At 40.1% G+C, this 22,008-nt stretch overlaps 2 protein-coding genes across 19 annotated transcripts in view; both read left to right on the top strand.

Annotated features, from left to right (window-relative positions):
* LOC122631328 (glutamine--fructose-6-phosphate aminotransferase [isomerizing] 2-like) overlaps positions 1-11,831 on the top strand; it is a 15,538-nt gene extending 3,707 nt beyond the window's left edge. Inside the window, exons 1-14 of one of the 6 annotated variants that reach the window (XM_043816912.1) lie at positions 1,775-1,961; positions 3,761-3,868; positions 4,332-4,421; positions 4,690-4,833; positions 4,913-5,079; positions 5,286-5,427; positions 6,580-6,603; positions 7,358-7,378; positions 8,476-8,633; positions 8,720-8,959; positions 9,101-9,544; positions 9,653-9,808; positions 9,915-10,043; positions 10,111-11,831. In XM_043816912.1, coding sequence (XP_043672847.1) covers positions 1,949-1,961; positions 3,761-3,868; positions 4,332-4,421; positions 4,690-4,833; positions 4,913-5,079; positions 5,286-5,427; positions 6,580-6,603; positions 7,358-7,378; positions 8,476-8,633; positions 8,720-8,959; positions 9,101-9,544; positions 9,653-9,808; positions 9,915-10,043; positions 10,111-10,356 — 2,082 coding nt within the window. In that variant the 5' untranslated portion in view covers positions 1,775-1,948 and the 3' untranslated portion in view covers positions 10,357-11,831. The other 5 variants (XM_043816913.1, XM_043816915.1, XM_043816914.1 and 2 more) reach the window with 5 other exon arrangements.
* A 1,978-nt stretch (positions 11,832-13,809) lies between these two features.
* Positions 13,810-22,008, top strand: part of LOC122631302 (calcium/calmodulin-dependent protein kinase type II alpha chain) — a 63,295-nt gene continuing 55,096 nt past the window's right edge. For 3 of the 13 annotated variants that reach the window (XM_043816852.1, XM_043816851.1, XM_043816849.1), the window contains exon 1: positions 13,816-14,059. In XM_043816852.1, coding sequence (XP_043672787.1) covers positions 13,995-14,059 — 65 coding nt within the window. In that variant the 5' untranslated portion in view covers positions 13,816-13,994. Of the gene's footprint in view, positions 14,060-22,008 lie in introns of all 13 variants that reach the window. The other 10 variants (XM_043816857.1, XM_043816855.1, XM_043816856.1 and 7 more) reach the window with 7 other exon arrangements.

The raw sequence follows: 22,008 nt of genomic DNA, 5'->3' as shown, positions 1-22,008 counted from the left end.
CTTTGCAGAAAATTTCGTCATCCGCGTTCCTTACGTTTCAAGTGAGATCGACGATAGCGTTTCGTAAACATTTCGTATTAAATAATGAATTAAAGCTTTGGAAATGTGTAGTGTATCTATAGATCGTAGAAAACTCGTTTTAAATAGCGTTCGTTAAACCTACTGCGTTCGATGTTTCGTTATTAGTATTTAATTAACGGATTTCCTGTAATTTGAAAATAATCAAGTTGGAAAAAAATATTCGCGATTCAACGAACGACCGTTTTTCAACGATACATTTTTTTTAAGAAAGCTCGGACGACGATTCGACGATGGTAAAAAATGTTATTGTTCTTCGGATAAGTTTCTTTTTTTTTTATTTTTTTTTTTATTTGAATTTCTCATCGTCGCGTCGACGTAGGATGTTCGTCGGTAATTTTTCCGATAAAGATATTTGTCTTACGGTAAAGATCATCGACATCGACGGCTAACGTATTTTTTTTTCTTTTTCTTATATTTTTTTTCTTCTCTCTTGCGTAAAATTTTTCAAAAGAAATTTTATCGATGGCAGAAAACAATCAAGAAGATTTTATTCCAAAGACGGCATATGCTATATCGCAAAGTAGTTATATCTTCGATGGTATCTCGACTATTCGTTGACGTTCGAGATATACAACAACACGATCGAGTGAAAGTTTCCTCGCGGCGTACCCGAAACCGAACGAGCTTGCTACCGTGACATTTAGATTATACACTCAGACACAGGCATAGAATACAAACACCCTGTCGAAGGCTCTGGTGTCCCGCGTATCTGGCGAACGGCACGCAGGAGACAGAATTCTTATATTCCTCGTATCCTTTCCTTCTTTCTTCCTTTATTTCTTTTTTTCTTCATTTTTCTTCCTTTCTTTTTTCTCCGAGACTAAAAAGAGAACTCGAAAACCAGATTGTTGTTTGTCCAATCCGTTGGAAATTTCGATCGGTCCGAAACTAGTCCTTGATCGTTAGACGACGATCTCGAAGAGACGATATTTTTTCTTCGCGAGAGAAAAACAGAAAAAGAAAGATGGAGGAAAGGAAAATGATCGTCGGATGCGTTCGATCGGAAAATAATAAGATGGAACGAACGTCGTAGCGAAGTGGAGAATTCAAAGTATTTTGTGTCAGTAGGTCGAAAGGTCAAGTTCGTCTTTCGGCTCGTCTCGCCTAATAGAAGAAGGTCGTGACATCGTCGTCGCGCGTTGTTTCTATCGTCGAGTTTCTTCTTTCCGGTCGTTCAACCCCTTCCTTCTCGATCGAGCCGGAACGAATTTGGTCTCTCCGAAGTAGAAGTTCGGAACCACCGTTCGATTCTCGATACGTAAGATTTGTTCTTCCCCCAGAGATCTTCGGCGTTTACTTTTTAAGAGCCGAGGTGCTCGAGGAAGATAAAGTTACCTCGTTGAAAACAATCCTGTTCGGTTGGACGAGTTTGAATGCTTTTTTTTCTAACGATTTTATAATGACTTTATCTCTGCGACAAGGTATGGTATGGTTATCGGTCGTTTAAAAACTTAACTGGTATCTATCGACGAGTACGAAAGAAAAGTAATATCCGGTAAATCGTAGTGATTAATCCCAATGTAATCCCTGCGATTAGCGAACATAGCAATAATAATTATTTCATGATAGATTTGTTCTTTCTTTCAATCGATACGACGACAACGATGACGACGCCGACGACACGTTACTATCGATAAGAACTATCATTCTTTAACGCAGGGAAGAAGAAGAAAACTCCCTTCTATCGTCTTACTCGAGTGTGCGAGTACAAAAGCTTTTGAATCGTTACCGATCGACTCAATCGTTAACGACTGGCTCTTCAAACGAAATCGATTAGACTGAGTTAGACGAGTTAGATACGCGGACGAGCGCATAGATTCGACTCGATTATATATTTATTAATCGATTTTTTTTTTTCACCTCCGACATGACCAGTGGGGGTAAGTCTCGACATTTTTTTTATGAAAGAGAGCGAGAGAGAGAAAGAGAGAGAGAGAGAAAGGAAGTAAATTTTTTAGAACGAAAAGAAAACAATAGAACGAAAGGCAATTTTAATTGAGTTCTCTAACAAGCAAAACTTTTTCTATGAAAGTAATTATACATTTTATCTCCCAACCGTATTTCCGTGAATGAAGCTAACAAGGGTCCACTACCTTTCCTTAACGAAAGTCATCCAAAGGTCATATTCTATACATTCGTATAGGATAAAGCTCGTTTAGAAATAAGAACGTAGCGATCTCTTATCGATCGTGTTATTGTCTATTCTCTTTATCTCTCACGGTCGTGTTACTTTCGAATCGATTAGTTAAATTGCATTATCGAATAGTACTAATAAATTATTTACTTCAGATAGATTATTTTACATTTACATTTATATACGTAGGAAAGAAACATGACCAGTATAGTTTCGGCTAATAGTAAGTCTCCTTCGACTTCTCGAGCTTTCCCTTTCACTAACGCACACAAACGTGTTTACAGATTTGTTAGTTTCTTTCTTTGTTTCTTCTGGTGTTCGGGTCGCAAAGGTGCTTTACACACACTGACGTACCATACAGATGCATATACATACATGCGTGAATACATACTTAATGCTCTCTTTCTTTCTCTTTTCTCTCTCTTTCTCTCTCATGGGCGTCGACTTTTTCGCGCTTTGAAAAAAAAGCGTCTGCGATTTCGCAGCGGCCTTTGTTCTCTCGCTTTTACGTATTTACAACCAATGAAATAAAATATATACATATATATACGTATAAAAAAAGGAAAACAGAGGAGTACCGTTTCTCATTCAGGAATGTTGTCTGAGACTCCCCCGTTCGATAAATCGAATTCCACTTTCTCGTACTATCGAAGTGACGACCTTCGTAAACAGCAGAGATTCGCGAATGCAAAAACACTTTGGTCTGCGATCGTTAATTTATTGCGCGTATTCATTAAATGTAAAAATACGTTTGGGAAGGAAAATTTAATAATTGATTTATTTATCATTATTATTATTATTTCTTTTTTGTTGTAAAAAAGAAAATTGATTTTTTTGATACACATGCGAAGGCGACATATTCAATTATATTTGTGCAAAGTAATGCGAATCCTTGAACGCTTAATCCGGACTTCCTTAATATTGCGATTATAAATTTATATGCAAACGAATGGAATATAAAAATACGTTCGGAAATGAAAATTTATTAATTTTTTCTTTTCTTCTTTTTTTATTTATTTATTTTTCCTTTGAAAATATATTTTTTTAATACACTCCGCCGGGTCAACCAAACTGTCCAATTTTATTTTCGTAAACTAACGCGTTTGAATTCATGCTTAAATTTTAATCCGACGTTTCTTAACATTGCCATCGTAAATTTATATGCAAATGAATTTGCGAACAAAAATGTATTCATTTTTTTCTTTTCTTTGAAAACATATAATCTCCCTTTTTTTTTATATACATAAGTTGGGTCAACGTATCCAATTTCATTTTGTGAAGTAAAGCGATTCTGTATTTGAATCATTGAAAATCTAATTTGGAGTCCCTTAATAAACGATAAGCATTCATTTTAAAACTACGTTCTAAAAGTTGGCGCAGCAGCGAGCTGTCGGGTCGATATTCGAGCTCTTTTACGCTACCCCCGATATACGTACGCGTACACGAACGTATAAACTTACCCATACATACATACATACGTACGTACATACATATATAAACTACATATACGAATATTTCGCTAATTATAGATTCGTTGATTTACAGGAATATTCGCTTACCTTAATTATCTAACGCCGAAAAGTAGAAAGGAGATTTTGGAGCTTCTCGTTGGTGGCTTGAAAAGATTGGAATACCGTGGATATGACTCTGCAGGTAATTAATTATCCATCGAAATAAATGAATAAATAATTGAGATTATTCCTAATTGAAAATTTAAATAAACAATTTTTTGAACTAGAAATAAAGAAAATTTTTAAAAACGTCTGCATACATATGTACTTAGAATGTACGTACTATAGTAATACACACTAACTATAGTAATATACGTATAAACTTTCATTTCGCGATTTAAGAGTTAATATTTGTAACATGTAATACGATCTATCGAATGCAACGTGTCCTTGCGTTTTCTGTCCAGGTATTTAGTAATAATAAATGGGACCAAGCTCGATTTGCCTTCTAGAGACTCGTATTGCGGTTTTACAATTTTTCAGATCGAATTTCTTGTTTCCTCCACGACGATTAAACGGCGTTTTAAATAATAATAATAATAATAATAACAATATATAAAAGTGATATATAGGTATGTAGAAAATCAAATTAAATTAATTTTCAGGCGTTGCCCTTGATACAGCCGGAGGGAAAGATATTTCAATCATCAAAAAAACTGGAAAGGTCAAGGCACTGGAAGAGGAAATCTTTCACCGTAAGTGGCGACATTTGTTTATTTGTTTTTTTTTTCTTCTTCTTCTTCTTCTTCTTTCACCATCGAAGGACGTTTTACCTTATTTATCGACATGTACATAATCGCTTTGAACGAGGGAAAATACCTGTCCTTTCTCACATACAACAAGTCCGCGTTTGCTATTAATAGTCAAAGAAGCTATTTGCGTACTTCCATTCATCAATTCGTTCCTTTTTAATAGCCTTCTTTTTTTCTTTTTCTTTCTTTTTATTTCTATGACACTTTGCAGGTACCGATGTTGATTTTGAATCTAAAACCGATAGTCACGTTGGAATTGCCCACACGCGTTGGGCTACTCACGGTGTACCATCCGAAGTGAATTCGCATCCTCAACGATCCGATTTCGAGCATAGCTTCGTCGTTGTTCACAATGGTAATATTATCGTATTTATTAATATTAAGAAGAAGATAACATTGGGTATTTGATCGTCAAACATTTTTCTTCAAATCAGGTATCGTGACGAATTACAAAGAAGTAAAGACCTTGTTAGAGCAAAGGGGATACGTTTTCGAGAGCGAGACCGATACCGAAGTGATCGCCAAATTAATTCATCATCTTTGGATCATTCATCCGGGATACTCTTTCCGTGAACTTGTAGAGCAAGTTGTACAACAAATAGTAAGTCTGTTGTCATGCGATTATAAAATATTATTTACATTATATCGATGGATTCATCGATAGTTATTTACCCTATAATGCTTGATAATAGTTATTGTAATCTAAATGTTGACGCGTGTCTCTATGCCAAAGCTCTCTATAAATTTCTCTATATAAAGATGGTTTAATTCGTTGACACGAGCTCAAAGAGAATGCTTTTGTCGTAGGAAGGGGCATTCGCATTGTGTTTCAAGAGCAAACATTTCCCAGGCGAGTGCGTAGCTACGAGAAGAGGCTCACCTCTTCTCGTTGGTATCAAAACGAAAACAAGATTGGCTACCGATCACGTGCCCATTTTATATGGCAAAGGTGAGTCGTCTGAAAAAAGTTTTTCCTCCTTTACGGCAAATAAATTCTAAACGTCTAAATAATTGCACGAGATTAAATCGAAACGATGATGGACCAATGCAGGACCAATAGGCGCGAGAGTTCGTATCATAGTAAAATATGATAAGCTTTCTTTTATTTCCCTCTCTCTCTCTCTTTCTCTCTCTCTCTCTCTCTCTCTCTCTTTTCATTCTTTCTTTCCTTTCTTTTCTTTTAATCCAACTACTTCGCTCTACGATTCGTTTCCATTCAATCGCCTATGGCAATTTGACATTTGTTAAAACGAAGGACAAAGGTGAGCCGTTCCAAAAGGTGAGCTGTTTTAGAAATTAATAACAATTTATTATACGAGTGTACTTACAGATTTTTTTGTTAATTTTTCTTTTTATTTCTATTTTTTTTTTTTTCTTTGCGATAAGAATTAAGTGATATTTTCTTTAGTTGTAACAAGTAACTTGGATCGAAGACGATCGATCATCGGATAACGATAAATCTCGACGATCATCTGCATGTATCCGATAGTTAATCCAATTCTCTCATGGGATTTCATTTTCCATTAACTTTGATTCGTTACTAATAGAACACGCTTCTTCTAAACACGCGATTACCAAAATAAAATGACAGTGCTAACGTGATCGTCTCGATACATCTATTGGAAATAACGATTCTCTTTTCTTTCGTATCTCGTTAAGTAATAACTCTATATTTTTTGTAATATACATATACAGCTAGTATGTAGAGGAATATAACGTAATAGTTGATGTGTGTGTTTTTTTTTAACATAGATTAAAGAAATTCGTTATCATTTGTTAAGCTACGTTGTTTGTTGCGTTAGATGTAAGAAATTAACAATTTGGGATCTTGTTTTTTTTTTTTTTCCCCTTTATTAAACACGATATCTCAATCTTATCACGAACAAAATGCACGACAACTAATTCTCGTTTTTATAAAAATCTATTTATTTATTTGTTGTTCTTCTTTTACTTTTTCTTCTTCTTTGTAATTCTTATACGTCGTCAACCGCACGCAGACTTCTCCTCCTCGAGTGAATTTTTAATATGGATACTATACGAGTGTTTCTTTTGCATGAACATCTTCTTCCGGTTTTGTTCTACAACTTTTCATCCCAAACAGATGACCCACAACTCGCGAGCAAAGGTATATGTTCTCATTATAAATAACTCTGTTTTGCTCTGTAGACAGCTTTGGCTTGATTATACATACATACATACATACATAGATACGTACATATGTACATTTATACATACATACATACATACATACATACATACATATATACATACGTACAGACATGCATACATAGGTACGTACATATTTTAAATTTGTATGTATGTACATCAGGGGTCCCCAAACTTAACGACAGATGATGATTCGTGCGAGAGCTTTCGAAGTAACAGACCGGACGGTTAGAGACATGTCCTTATAATCTTACAGGTATTTCAATGTCCAAGAAAAACATCCGCCGGTCGAATGAAAATCTTTGGTGTTCTAGTTTGAGGATTCCTGGCATAGAATCGAACTGGTTCTCCATCAAGGAGGTCGCAAAAAAGATATATTGCGAACGTTTCCAGATTTTATTTATTTTTTTTTTTTTTTGGTGTTATACTTTTAGTAATCCTTGGAATATTCGTTCTGTGTTACTCGAAGCATATTCGCCTGCTGTGTCCTTTTTAACGTGTGTTTTATTTTTCTTATGCATATTTATATATATTTTCTTTTTTATTTTTTATTTTGTACATATTTGATTGTTATATGTATATATATATATATATTATTTTTAATTTTTCTTTCGATTATATTATACTTTAATTCGTAATACCTAGTATTACCCATTTTTACTAATGATTTTGTTTTCTTTTTCGTTTCCCTCTCTACAATCCAATCCGTGCAGAAGGTGACACGTCGTCTCAAGGTATATCATTTTTTCATTTAAGTTTATGCTTCTATCATTGCTTATTTGTTTGTTAAATTGGTTAAGGGTAACATTTCATATTACTGGCCGACCATGGAAAATGCACGAACGACTATGTACTTAATTGGCCTGCTAGTAACCATGATCTCACAATTACGCACACGTTTTGGTTCCTTAAATGATTGTTTCACGGCTGAATGATGTTAAAAGGAAAGTAGTCATGATTGGTGAGTTTCTGAAAAATAAAGAACATGTTTGTATTTCTCGTGGTACTCTGTTACGTGTCGGTATTACGCTTCGTTTCATCCGATACTGGTGTCACTAATCGGTGAAGTATAACACACTGAATATACATATAACGTTTAAGCATATTTTGACAAAACCTATACTGGTTAGAACTGTGAAAGCGATATATGCGTATATTATTAATAGACACATACAAATATATATATATATATATATATATATATATATATATATATACATATATCGTTAAATTATGCCTGTCACGTTACGAGCCAGCCTGGTGTTGGGCTTCATGAAAGAAGGAAAGCAGCAGAACGACAAAGTAGACTAACTGGTAAATTATTATGCTCTCTCTTTCTCTCTCTTTCTCTCTCTCTTTCTCTCTATTTGTAAATATATGGAGATATACATTCCATCGTTTACGTGTAAAAGATACTGCAATACATCGATCTCCCCTTTGTCGATATACATACATACATGTGATCGTTTTAAATCGTTTACATGTCGTTGAAATTCGCAATCGTTTAACAAACTATTTTATCTTATCTTTAACTCGATAACATTTATTATTTCTTCGGTAAAATGTAAAATACCTTTTAGTAGGGAGAGAGGAAAACGCGTATGGTAGAGAATTTAACATAAATTATGAACGAAAAAAAAAGAGAGAGAGAGAGAGAAAAAGAGAGAGAGAAAAAATAAACTAGGAGAAAAGGTACCAAGTTGTACTCGATGTACGAATTGACGAATTGTTCGTTTTTCGTGAAGATGACAAAATATAAAAAGAAAAAGAAAGAAAGAAAGGGGAACGAATGAAAAATTCGATCGACTAAAGGTAGAAATTATCAAACCAGATCATCGTCCTCATGGCCGTAATGCCGAGCTTCCTGTGATACCTCGAAGCGAGAGTACGTCCGAGTTTCAGCCTTTGGAAGACAAGGAGGTCGAATATTTTTTTGCATCCGATGCCAGTGCCGTGATCGAGCACACCAATCGCGTCATCTTCCTCGAGGTAATTTTTTCCCTACGCTATTTTTCATCCCTTTTGGAATACGATTTACGTTCAACGAGAAAATAAGTGCAACGTCTCGTTCAAAGGACGACGATGTGGCTGCAGTGAAAGAAGGAGCTCTCAGTATCCATCGACTCCGTCGTTACCTGGATGATCCTCACGCGAGAGAGATCACGACACTTAAAATGGAGATTCAACAGATCATGAAGGGTAACTACCAATATTTCATGCAAAAGGAGATATTCGAACAGCCAGAATCCGTGGTGAACACGATGAGAGGTCGTTTGAATTTCCAAGACAACTCTGTAACGCTAGGTGGCATCAAGGTAAACTATTCGTCTTTGTTATCTTTCTTCGATTACGTATAAAAATAATAAAATGATCTTGAACTTCGCTCGTCGATGTGACATACATTATTATTATTATTGTTATTATTATTATTATTATTATTATTATTATTATTTTAGGACTACATTCCCGAGATAAAGAGATGCAGACGATTGATGCTTATCGGTTGTGGCACGAGTTATCATTCAGCCATTGCTACGAGACAACTACTCGAAGAATTAACCGAACTTCCTGTAATGGTCGAATTGGCCTCAGACTTTTTGGATAGAAACACTCCAGTTTTTCGGGATGACGTGTGCTTTTTTATCTCTCAATCGGGAGAAACCGCTGACACTTTGATGGCATTAAGATATTGCAAAGGTCGAGGAGCTTTGATCGTCGGTATCACGAATACCGTTGGCAGTAGTATTTGTCGAGAATCGCATTGCGGTGTACACATTAATGCTGGCCCTGAGATCGGCGTGGCCAGTACAAAAGCATACACTTCTCAGTTTATTTCGTTGGTAATGTTCGCATTGGTCATGAGCGAGGATAGAATTTCTCTCGGTGCGAGACGTCAGCAGGTACTTTTCTCTTTTCTTTTTTTCTTTTCACTTATATCGTCATTGGAAGAAGATCTTATCGCGAAGACCTCATTGACGGATCTCATTGACGATTCATATTTGAAATAGATTATAGAGGGATTGAAAAATTTGGACAAGCTGATTCGGGAGGTTTTGAAATTGGACGACGAGGTGAAGGAGTTGGCAAAGTCCTTGTTCCAACATAAGTCTCTCTTGATCATGGGTAGAGGATACAACTTTGCAACGTGTATGGAAGGTGCCTTGGTAAGCTACGATTATTTATATTCGTCTGTCTTGATCCGTTGGATAATGTTTCATTTTATTTGATCTGTCTTTTTTTTTTTTTTTTTTTTTTTTTTTTCATTCGAAGAAAGTGAAGGAATTGACCTACATGCACAGCGAAGGCATCATGGCGGGTGAATTGAAGCACGGACCTTTGGCTCTGGTCGACGACTCGATGCCCGTGATCATGATCGTTATGAGAGATCCTGTATACGTGGTAAGTTCGTCGTTCGGTCGTCCTCTCTTTGAATCTTCCGTTAATCCGATTATTAATCTATTTTTAGAAATGCATGAACGCGCTACAACAAGTAACGGCGCGCGAAGGCAAACCCATCGTCATCTGCGAGGAAGGCGACAAGGAAACGAAATCCTTTGCGTATAAGGCACTCGAAATACCAAAAACCGTCGATTGCCTACAGGGTATCCTTACTGTCATTCCTATGCAACTGTTGTCTTTCCACATCGCCGTTCTACGTGGCTGCAACGTCGATTGTCCACGTAATTTGGCAAAATCCGTTACCGTCGAGTAAAAGATCGTTAAATCCTTCGACGAGAGAGAGGGGGGGGGGCGGGAGAGAGAGAGAGAGAGAGAGAAGAGATCGTGCGAGGAACTTGACTTTTTTAATCTTTCAAGAGCACAGAGTATATATCATCGGCGATAACGATCATTCCGATCGTTTGTTCGTATTATAAGACTCGTTGTACGATTATAAAATAGGACCATGTCGTCGTTTATAAGGACAACAAGTTTTTCATGATTCTTTTCCTCTCAAGGACCAACAGGGCTGTGCATTTAATCGACGCGTCGAGTTCGAAAGTAATTTTTCAAATAATGGCGAATCGAACGGATATCGTACGATTCGCGTATAATGCAATATGAGAATATAATAAGTACGCAATACTTTCGAGCGTCCGACGATACGACCAGGATTTTGAATATTTCGTAATAAGTACGCGGACGAACCATAGCTGTGGGATCGCATAAGTTTCTAGAGAAAGATAAACATTCTTTTACATTTCCATTCGTACGAAGGAATAATTTCAAAGGCATTTACGGAAATAAGAAGACTGTAATACCCATAAATCGTTATTCTTCGTTTCGTACGACAATGTGATATTATCGATTAGAACGTGTTTCATGAGACTGCGAAAACGATTTTTACACTCAAGGCGGATAGGTACGAAATCCTTGTAAACCTTGTCTTTTTATGTCGTATTGAAAATGATTTTGCGTAGGAGCGCAATAGTTTACTCGAAGTCTTAGCCAAATCGTCCGTACGATTAGAATCGGTCATTGAAATATCGCGTGTCATCCCAATTAATCGAAACTTTGATGAACGCTAACTCATCGCGTTTGAGTGGGCAAATTAGAGTAAGAGTTTTTAAGTAATTATATAGATAAGTCATTAATAAACACGAGCGTAGACGTAGAACGTCATTTTATACCGAAAACAAATTTTCACGAATATAAGACGGATAGCTCTTGTCGATTTTAATCCCCTAGTAAAAAATAATCACGGACCACTGCGATCGACGACTTTGACTACTTTGTACGTAGACAAAAATTTAACGCTGTACGAGTTTATTCTATTTTAAGCGACTCTCCCGTTCGTCAAGACAGAATATATTATTCCGAAATATATTTTCGAGAAATCTCTCGTACCAGAAAATATGATTTTTAGAAAGAGAGATATCCATATGTGCACGATCGATATTACCATTACACGCATAAACATATTTTATCTCTGTTATTCAATGTACTTGCGGAGTTTGTAATCACCCACCTTTGATTTAAAATCATTAGAATCGTTCAAACTTGCGAATAAAAACTTGCATGCTATGAGAAACTAAAAAGAAACACGCGTTTGTCGATATTTCGCGAAAGGGAAGCTTGTTACTTCAAATGCGAGCCGTATGATCACGATGAGAGAGAGAGAGAGAGAGAGAGAATGGGAGGGAGGGATGTATAGGTGGTCAATAAAAATTATTATGGTCATAAAGTTAACTTCTACCGTTTCAATGTACTTTCGTTTCAATGGAATATCGTATAATCAATATTTTTAGAGCTTTAGAGGTTATGTTACATTTCCAATCGATTTTCCTTTAACGCGAATATCCACGAAGAAAGAGAATCACGTAAATCAAGAACGAATGAAAGAAGAAACGTAATGAACGAAAATTATAAAATATCGACGATAGTTATAGAAATAGTAAAAGCAAAATATGAAAATATCGATCCTTTCCCGACATCGTTATTTTTCACGCGTATCGTTCCATATGTTACTTCCCTCTCGACTCCGACGTGAAATGGCATCGGTTTTCGTTGTTTCGTACGAAGCTCGATAACGCGTCGCGTAAAAAGGATTTTATCTCGGGCGATATTCGACAGGCGGGAAATGATGAAAAATATGAAAATCAACAATTTCAAAAGAAGCAACGAGGTGTCTCGAATCGGGAGAGAAACAAGGAGAATATAGAAATATCGCGTTTAAAGAAGAAATTTGAAATTTTGAGGAAAGTATTTTCAAAAGAACGGCGATCGATATTTCGTTCGGCTTTCGTTCGTTCTCGTTGAATTAAATCGTTGTCGGAGGAAAGGTAAATTTCATTCGATGTTCACTGTGAGAGTCAACCCCTTTGAGATTTTTAAGCGACGTCGATCAACGTCGACGTATAAAACGACGATCGTTGCAAAGGGTCGTTCGTTTACGAGTTACCAACAACGCGCTAACGCGATTTGTGGGAGTTCGACGCGAGAACGAACGACAACGAGAGATACGAGCGTGACCGTCGCCATTACCGACGGTAACGCGAAGCAGTAGTGGCGGCCAAAGACTAGAGGACCGCCTGGTTGCTCGGTGGCAAGGGAGGGGAGAAGTAGTACTACGAGAGTCAGTCGACGATCTGCCGGCCGAGAGCGCGGATGCGTCGGACGAGATTGTAATCGTCGTACGGTGCCCCGCAGAGATAATTATTCGCTCGGCACGCTCGCCCTTTCAACCCTCTCTCCCGAGAGCGCCGCAAAATAATAATAATAATAATAATAATAATAATAATAGTAGTAGTAGTAATAGTAATAATAATAGTATATAATAATCGCTCCCGGCTCGTCGTTATTCTCCAACGTCGTCGTTCTCGTCGTCGTCGAATATCATCGTTACTGTCGTCGTCGTCTTCGTCGTCGTCGTCGTCCTTGCCGTGATAAACGTTCTCCTTGTCTCCATAGTCATCGTCGTTGCTGCTGCGGACGGAGAGAGGGGATAGAGAGTGATAGAGGGGGAAGGAGAGAGAGAGAGAGAGAGGGAGGAAGGAAGGAAGGAAGGAAGAAGCGGAGAAGCAAAGGCGCCACCCCTGAGTGGTAAAGTCTCTCCGCCCAACCAACCCTGTCGTGAAGGAAAGAGAGAGAGAAAGCTTGCCAACCGTAGGGGCAAACTAACGAATTAGAAGGGAACGAACGAACGAATAAACGAACGAATAAACGAACGAACGAACGAACGAACGAACGAATAAACGAAAGAACGAATAAACGAACCAATAAACGAACGAACGAACGAACGAACGAACGAACGAACAAACGAACGAACGAACGAACGAACGAACGAACGAAGGAAAGAAAGAAGGAAGGAAGAAAGGAGCGAACGGGCGTGCGAGCGAGCGCTATTCTGCCAGCGCCACGGCGGTTCCCCTCTATCGATCGAATTTGACCTGCGAAGTTTCCCCTAGCGTCGACGGCCTCACCGCCGTCGTTCGCCACCACCGCCGCCGCCGCCGCCGCCGTCGTCGTCGTCGTCGTCGTCGTCGCGTCGCCGCCGTCGCCGCCGCCGCCGTCATCGTCGCCGTTCGCCGTTGCCGTCGCCTTCGTCGTTTCTCGTCGCTGTCGTTGCTGTTGTCGTCGTTGACGTCGTTGCCGTCGCCGTTGCCGTCGCCGTTGCCGTCGTAGCCGCCGCCGCCGCCGCCGCCGCCGCCGCCGCCGCCGCCGCTGCTGCCGCCGCCGCCGCCGCCGCCGTCGTCGTCGCCGCCGTCGTCGTCGTCGTCGTCGTGTGTGCGGTTAGTGTGACACAGCCGAGCAGTGCTGGCTATCGTACACTTGGATCCACCGGCGAGACTGTGCCCGACTGACTAACAGACACACACACATACACACCTATACAGGATTAACGCGCTCGGCATGGCTGCCCCAGCCGCCTGCACGCGGTTTAGTGACAACTATGATCTCAAGGAGGAACTCGGCAAGTAAGTGCCCTCTCCTTCCTTTTCTTTCTCGCTTTCTTTCTTTTTTTTATTCTCCTTTTGTACATATATACATGGTGTGTATATATATATTTTTTTTACGATCCATCCATACCCCCCCTTCTAGGGGAGGACCGTCGGGTAAAAGAGTTACACCCTTCGAACGTTCGCCGGTGCGTACGATCGATCGATCGCCGCTTATCTCCGCTACCACGGATAAACGGAGAGATCGCTTGCTCTCTTAATCCGTAGGTATCTATCTATCTATCTATCTATAATGCTCGTTACAATCGAGAATACGAAACGTTCTGTTCGTTTGATCCTGCGTATAAAAAAAGAGAGAGAGAGAAACAACTCGTATATAGGTATAAGAGAAAAAGTGGGGGAAAAAACATTTTGAAACGTCTCTCGTTTGATAAATCGACGACGTTTGTTCATTGGCGCAACGCGTCGTAAGTAAAGAGAGCGGGCATCGCCTTGCGACGGTACGTGCCTAGCAGACGACGACGACAACGACGACGACGACGACGACGACGACGACGACGACGACGACGCGTCGCGCCGCGTCGCGTCGGCCATGACCGTACTCCGTCGGCTATCTCTCTCTCTCTCTCTCTCTCTCTCTCTCTCTCTCTCTCTCTCTCTCTCTCTCTCTCTCTCTCTTTCTTTTCTGTATATGCTACGTGTGTACATCTTCCTCGCCGCAGTTGTCCCCTTCCCTCACCGAAAGCTGTAGGTTCTCTCTCTCTCTCTCTCTCTCTCTCTCTCTTTTTTCTTTCCGTATGCGTGTAGCGATCGAGTCTCTGTTCGTCGTTCGTAAGTTAAAGCGACTTCCCCGCGCCTTGTCTTATTTCTCGTCTATATTTAAGCGTCACGGCTCCCGTAGGCGCTCCAACGCTATATATAAAACGTTCGGGGCGCCTGCTACTAACTCGACGATGCCGTTACCGACCTCGGTGGTACTCCTCCTTCTCGTCCTCTCCGTCGTTACTTACTACTGTAACTACTACTGCGCTTCGTATCCTAAGCGCTTCGTAGCAATCGTCGATCGGAGGCCCGTCGACGCCAATGAGAACGCGTTCGATCCGACGGATCTTTGCGGCGACTAATCGATATACATACGTATACATACGTAGTTATTTTATGCACATATTCTCGTCGAGCGTACTCCGCGCTTTTACTTTCTCCGTTTTTTTTTTCTTTCTCTCTCTTTCTCCCTCTGTCTCTTATTTATTCGTTTATTCGTTTTTCGAAGGTCGTTTGATCTACGACGTACGAGTGTCGCGACCATTGTGTAATTAAAAGCAAACGAATAACGATACGAATCTTTCTTGTATATGCAACGTAAAATTATAATATAATTAACGCGCGTATATTTCTATCTTTCTATATAACTTTATGTATACCTTTAACATTTACAATTGGATTTTTTTTTTCAATAGCCCGAAGGATCTTTGATTCTCTCTCTCTCTCTCTCTCTCTCTCTCGTTTTCTCTTTTTTTTCCCTCCGGCGCTATACTCTCCTTCTCTCGTCTGCAACGACCCCGCTCGCCACCGTCGCCATAAGCGGCGCTCACCCTTTTTTACCCCTCTGATCTCGCTCGCAGCCTTCGTGTGCGCTCGCTAGAGCATAACGCCACACTTCGTACCTTGAATGCTCCAATCATGCCCTCTCTCTCTCTCTCTCTCTTTATCTATCCATCTCTATCTATCTCTTCCCTTCGTCGTCGTCCTTCACACCTTTTTTCCGTTTAATTTACTCTATTTTATACCCGTCTCATCGGAGCCACCTTTTTTCTTCCTCCTTTATGCCTAGCCGATATGACCGTGGAGGAGGGGAGGAGGTAGATAGGGTAGGTAGGGTAGGTAGATAGGTTGGTAGGTTGGTAGGTTGGTAGGTTGATAGGTAGGTACTACATATGTACTGCACGGGGTCGTGCGTAGTTTTATTATCGACGATATGGAAAAGTCGCGGGCAACTCGGCGACGTTCGTCGCTGACTGCGCTTACGTTATCCTCGATAATTCGAGTCGGCGTTCGACATTTTACTTTTACCGATAAAGGCGACTCGTCCTTCGTCGGCCGAGGATCGATCGACGATCGGTTTTTTTAATCTTTCGCTTCGTCCATGCGGAAGATCTGTTCGATTTCTAGGGAAAAAAAAAAGGAAAGAAAAAGGAGGAAGAAAAAAGAACCAACGGAGAACGAATAGGAAGATCGATGACTCGTTTCTCGTAAATAATAATCGTACATCGACGAAACGAAAAAAATTTCCGGCCAAGTCCGGTTTTCGGTTTTATTTTTAGCCGATCCCTTCGTAGGAACTGCTCTCTTTCCTCTTTTCAATAATTTTCGTATCGTTTTCTCTCTCTCTCTCTCTCTCTCTCTCTCTCTCTCTCTCTCTCTCTCCCTCTAGTAGCCTCAACGAGACTTCTTCGATTACGGCGTAGGAACGAATCTAGCGGGATCGTAGAGCCGGCTCGCGACCAAACCAATTCGAATGTTGATTTTGGCAACGTTTGGCGCTGGCATTAAAGAACGGAGATAAATATTGGCTCTTATAGAGAAGCCACTAGGGAAATACGAATTCCCGTTACGAAGTTGCGTTCTCCTATCGACACCCTACGGCCCGCTCGACCCCGAGCCCCTCGCTACCCGTAAACCTTCTTTCGCGATCGACCAACCGACCTTCTTTTATTCTCTCTTTTCTATCCTTCGATACATAACGTAAGCGGATTGCTTAATACTTAACTCATACTTTTGGTATACCTACTCTGTACGTAACTATGTAAGTAGGTAATACATATAAATCGAAAATCATTTAGACAAATAGATCGAAGAGAAAGTTAAGATTCTATCCGATTCGTTCGTGGACTTTGATACCCGCAATTTGTATCGTCGTTGCGAACTTTGATTTGGTCGTCGCCATTCTTGCGGTTCGAAAGGATGTTCCTTAGGAAGGGGAGAGGGGAGGACACGAGAGCCGACAATATGGCGCGTAATAATACGACTACGAGGGAAAACGAGTTTATTACGGATTTAACTCCCTCTCTCTCTGTCCTTCGCTCTCTGTCCCTTTCTTTCTCTCGAAGAAAATCAGGTTTTACGAAGGGAAAAGAAAAGTAGTATCGTTGGAATTAAAAATACAGATGGATGGAAAGACGAGTGGATAGATGGGTGGATGGATGAACGTTAATTAGAAAGACAATGGCCGAGGAAATAGTTGGGAGGAAAGGAGAGGGAAAGAAAAATGAACGGAGACTAACGAGTCGAAGGAGAACTTCGTCCGTCGCGCGTTATTTCCCTTTTTCTTTTTTTTTATTTTTCATTTTTTTTTGTTGCCTTTGCTTCGTACGTTACACGTTCTCTCCTTTTCTTCTACCCTTCCCTTTACTTTCTTCTATCATCTCTCTTTCTCTCTCTCTCTCTCTCTCTCTCTTTCAACTCGTCGTCGGTACTTTGAGTGGCAATTAAGTTTCGAAAGCAGACGCGAGTTAACGCGTTTTCCCATCGGTACGCGGAAGCTGCGAAACGAGCTGTCCTTACGTTCTTCCCTTCTCTCGTTCTCTCTCTCTCTCTCTCCCTCTCTCTCTCTCTCTTTGTAGAAGATACTACGCGAATTACGGGAGTAAAACGCTAAAGCGTGGAGCGGAGGAGCAGAGGAGATGAGAAAAGGGCGTCTTTAGAGATCGTAAACGTCGACGATTGCTTATCTGTTCCGTGCTTCTCTTTTACGTTCCAAGGGATCTTTCGAAGGAACAAGGAGTAATTCGTTTATTTCTTCCCCTTTTGCTTTCCCTTTTGTGTTTCTTTTTGTTTTCTTTTTTCCGTTTTTATTTCTTTTTACTTTTTCGTAAAAGAATCGTTCGTTCGTTCGTTCGTTTTAGACGATACGGTATACCCAGGTAGTCTTATGTATTTACGTAAGATCCGTATAAGCGCGATACGTCGATCGTGTAATAAGTTTAGCGCAAAGCCAAGTGTTCGACTTGTTAACTTACAAGGTAGAATTGTGTCAAATCGCATGGCATGGTTCGCTGACTCGTCGATGTGTAGCACGTGTTGCGAACATTCCTCTATCTGAATCGAACGATATTCTTTTCGTTTGATGTATTTACAAAGAATAAGAAACTATTCAAATACTACCATTTCATTTTTAATTCTCTACGATATTTTATCCGGCCACTCTACCTAACGACTTTTTCTTTTTTGCTTTTCTTTCGCAAGAAACTTCGCTCAACGACCTCGTTACGTCGCCCATTTTTTTTCCTTCTCCTTTTCTCTCCTTTTTTTCTCTTTCTCTCTTTCTCTTTTTTGTTCGTGCTTGAGTGATAAGTTTAAGTTATGACGAAATCACGACGGATCGAATCGGTTAAAATTTCCCACGTGTAGCTTCTACGTAAAACGTCGATCGAGAGACGTTCGATCGAGTCGTAGAAAATCGATCGTTTACGTTTAACGAGATCCGCTTCTCGTTTAACGTAAAATCGTTCAACGTACGTTCGTCGTCGGGATGGTCGTCCCACGTTTCGGCCGATTAATTAGCGTCCTCGTTAATTCGCGGTAATTATTTTGCGAGGAGAATAGGGTATAACAATCGTGGCATAGTGATTAGATACTTTTGTCCTACTTCCACCTACGGGAGAGAGTAGAGGGATATCGATTCGCAGGTGTACATTTTCTTTCCTCGCGTCACCCTTTTTTCTTTCTTTCTTTTTTTTTTCGATTAATATTAAATTATACGAGGAAGGAATCTCGTTAAGACGAGGGCGAATGCTTTCCAGTGCACTCGAGTTGCACTTTTAGTTTTCCGAGCGGTTTCTCTTTTCTCTTTTGTGACCGAATCTACGTACACAGCGAAGCACGTAACTCGATCACTTTGATTATTTCCTTTGGCAAAGAAAGAGAGAGAGGGAAAGAGAGAGTGCGACGTTAATTTTTTTTATTCTTCTCTCTCTCTCTCTCTCTCTCTCTCTCTCTCTTTCTCTCTCTCTCTCTCTCTCTCTCTCTTGGAAAAATTCGATTTGAGGAGCCCGCTGCGAATGTGGTGTTTCGCGACGCTCGTCGCCAGGCTTTAGTCTCTTGATAAACAAATTAAGGCCAATCGAAAAAGTCAAAGTGGCTTTCGATGATTTCAACGAAAGACTTTTCATAAAAAGTAAGTAAATAAATGAACACGTAGATACACCGTTCGATCGACGATGTTCAATGGACGATAATTCAGAAGAACGGATGGAGGTGTTTGTCTTAGAAAAATGCATTATACGATCGTATAGTTGCATAAACCAGATGGACCCTTGCAGGAAAGAAAGAGAGAGAGAGAGAGAGAGAGAGAGAGAGAGAGAGGGAGAAAGAGAATATTAAAAATAGATCTCCCTATTCGTATGTCGTCCTTCGAATGACGAAATATCTCATCTCTCTCCTTCCCCACTTCTCTCTCTCTCTCTCTCTCTCTCTCTCTCTCTCTCTCTCTCTCTCTCTCCCTGTCTTCCTCCTCCTCCAGCCTTGATCGTTATTTACCGTACCGTTTGCCCTCGCGAATTCTCAATAAATATTAGATCGAGCAAAGTGAAAGCGTCGGGTCTACGCGTCTGATTCGTTTCTCCAGGAGGATATGAAATGTAAAATGAAGAGATAAGCTGGGAGATATCGAATGAAAGATAAAAGACGAAGGTAATAATTGATAGGTTGTTCCATAGACTCTCCAGACCTCTCTCTTTCTCTTTCTCTCTCTCTCTCTCTCTCTCTCTCTCTCTCTAATACGGCACGTGGGCCATCGGATCTCTTACTTTTCGTCCTTTTTCGATGTGCTCGGCTCACCTCGGCGGATCTCGGACAGATTCGAGCTTGAGAGGGCAAGCCACCTGTCCTGTAACGTCCTCCCTGGGGACATTCCCGAGGCGAGCTCGATCGATAAGCCGCCACCCTCCTCCCCACCTCCTCCATTTATGTAACTACTTATATACCGCAGCTAGTAGTAGTACATAGGTAAATATAGCTATACGTTTACGCCTTATATAAACTTTTACATACTTTTTCTAAACGGACGAACGCAAAGCGTTAACTCTTATTAAAATTATCATCGATTCGCGAAGGCTTTTAGAAGCGACGAGCGTGTTAAACAATGAACGGCTATCGGCTTTTTAGGCATTGCACGCCAAAGAGAGAGAAAGAGAGAGAGAGAGAGAGAGAGAGAGAGAGAGAGAGATGTTGTTTATTTATTTATTATATACGTTTCGCGTCGCGTCGTTACAAGGTTCTTGAGTATCGTCGAAAAAAAGGAAAAAAGATACGAGAAATTATTGTAGAGATTTTTTTTCCTTCGTAGATAGGTAGACGTTAATTTGGAATAGAAGATGAATGAAACTCCTAAATTCTTTCATCTCGTCGCGAGATATTCGAGGTGCATCGATCGAACGTACGTTTTACCGACCGTTTGAAAAACTATATTCTTGATACAGGTATACCACGGCTTCCATTTTTTGTTATTTAATTTAATCGCATGTTCGACGATTGCGTTCGTAGTAAGTATAAATATATCTATGTAACCTATGACCTTTGAAGCTCCCCTGAAGTTCGTAATATTATTTTTGGATATATCACTCGAGCTGCTACCTTTATGAACAGCTCTCTCTCTCTCTCTCTCTCTCTCTCTCTCTCTCTCTCTTGGTCGTTTCGTCTCGAAACTTTTATTTTTCCGACTCGTCCGTCAACGAGTATAAACTTCGATTTCGCATATAAATATTACCGATGGTTCTTTTTCTTTTCTTTCTTTCTCTCTCTCTCTGTCTCTCTCTTTCGAAATAACGCGTAATCAGCATCCGGAAATGAAATTCGTATGGAAAATCGCGCGGAATGTAATTGTTTAAATTTGTGTCGAGTAGCACCGATGCAAGCAGAGGTAGTAGCTCTTCCTGTAGGAAGCTACGAACTTCGCACACAACTTCTCTTATACTCGAGCTTCATGCGCATAAATACTACTCGGTCTGCTTGGAAAAACAAAATTTATCACTTTTTCCCACGGAGGCACCAGCGCGTTACGAACGGGGAATATTTTGCGCGCATAAAACCGTGCGCTCGCGGAAAGAGGCAGAGATTTTATTTATAACGCGCCGCATACATCTTGTTTACGCTTTACTTCATTACGAATAAATTGACAGGTTCCGTATACGCGATGCTGCATACGCGATGGTCGAACGAGACCAAGTAAAATAATACATTTATTTTTATCAATGTTTATCGCTAATATATTAAATAACCGAGTATTACTCTCGTAATACTTGAAACGAGTATCGAACCATCGAATAAACATTTTTCATCGGAAAATCGAGGCGAGATGAAAAAATGTATTCAATGCGTTTCCCGATAAAATCGAATCCAATAAAATAGTTGTCAATGTTTTTCGTAGGATCGTTCGTACAAAACGGGTACCTATCTACCTATCTAATATACGATCGGTAATAAAGTCTCTCCCATTATCCCAGAATTTGCGGGTAGGATATACGAGTCCAGTTTTATTTTCGAATTTAAAGTTACTCCACGAACGTACGAGCATAAGAATTTCCGTATAAATCGAGTAATACGTAAGTTCGATGCTCGGTCGAGCGTTAAGGAGGGACGATCGAAAAGACGCTGTCCAGGGAAGACTTCTCAGAGATATTTTTTTCTCTTTCTTTTCCTTCCTCCTTCGTCTCTCGTCTTCATTTCGTCGAGACGTGATCTCCCAATGGAAATACATTTATTAACGTCGTTCCGGATCCGTAAGAAGTTGGCGGAAACGATCGCCTTTGGGACAGGGAAACGGCCGTACGAGGTCGAGGCAGACGATGAAATTCCTGAACCGCGTGTTGCATACTTCTGCAGGCCTATTTTCGGTTCGTACCATACGCTATTATTAGATGGCTACTGCGAAAACGAGAAAGATAAAGAGAAAGAGATAGAGAGATAGATAG

Source organism: Vespula pensylvanica, chromosome 8, assembly GCF_014466175.1.
Source record: "Vespula pensylvanica isolate Volc-1 chromosome 8, ASM1446617v1, whole genome shotgun sequence".
In the NCBI taxonomy this organism is placed as follows: Eukaryota; Metazoa; Arthropoda; class Insecta; order Hymenoptera; family Vespidae; genus Vespula; species Vespula pensylvanica.
Note: the sequence above shows the minus strand (reverse complement) of the source record. Positions and strands in the feature narration are given on the sequence as shown.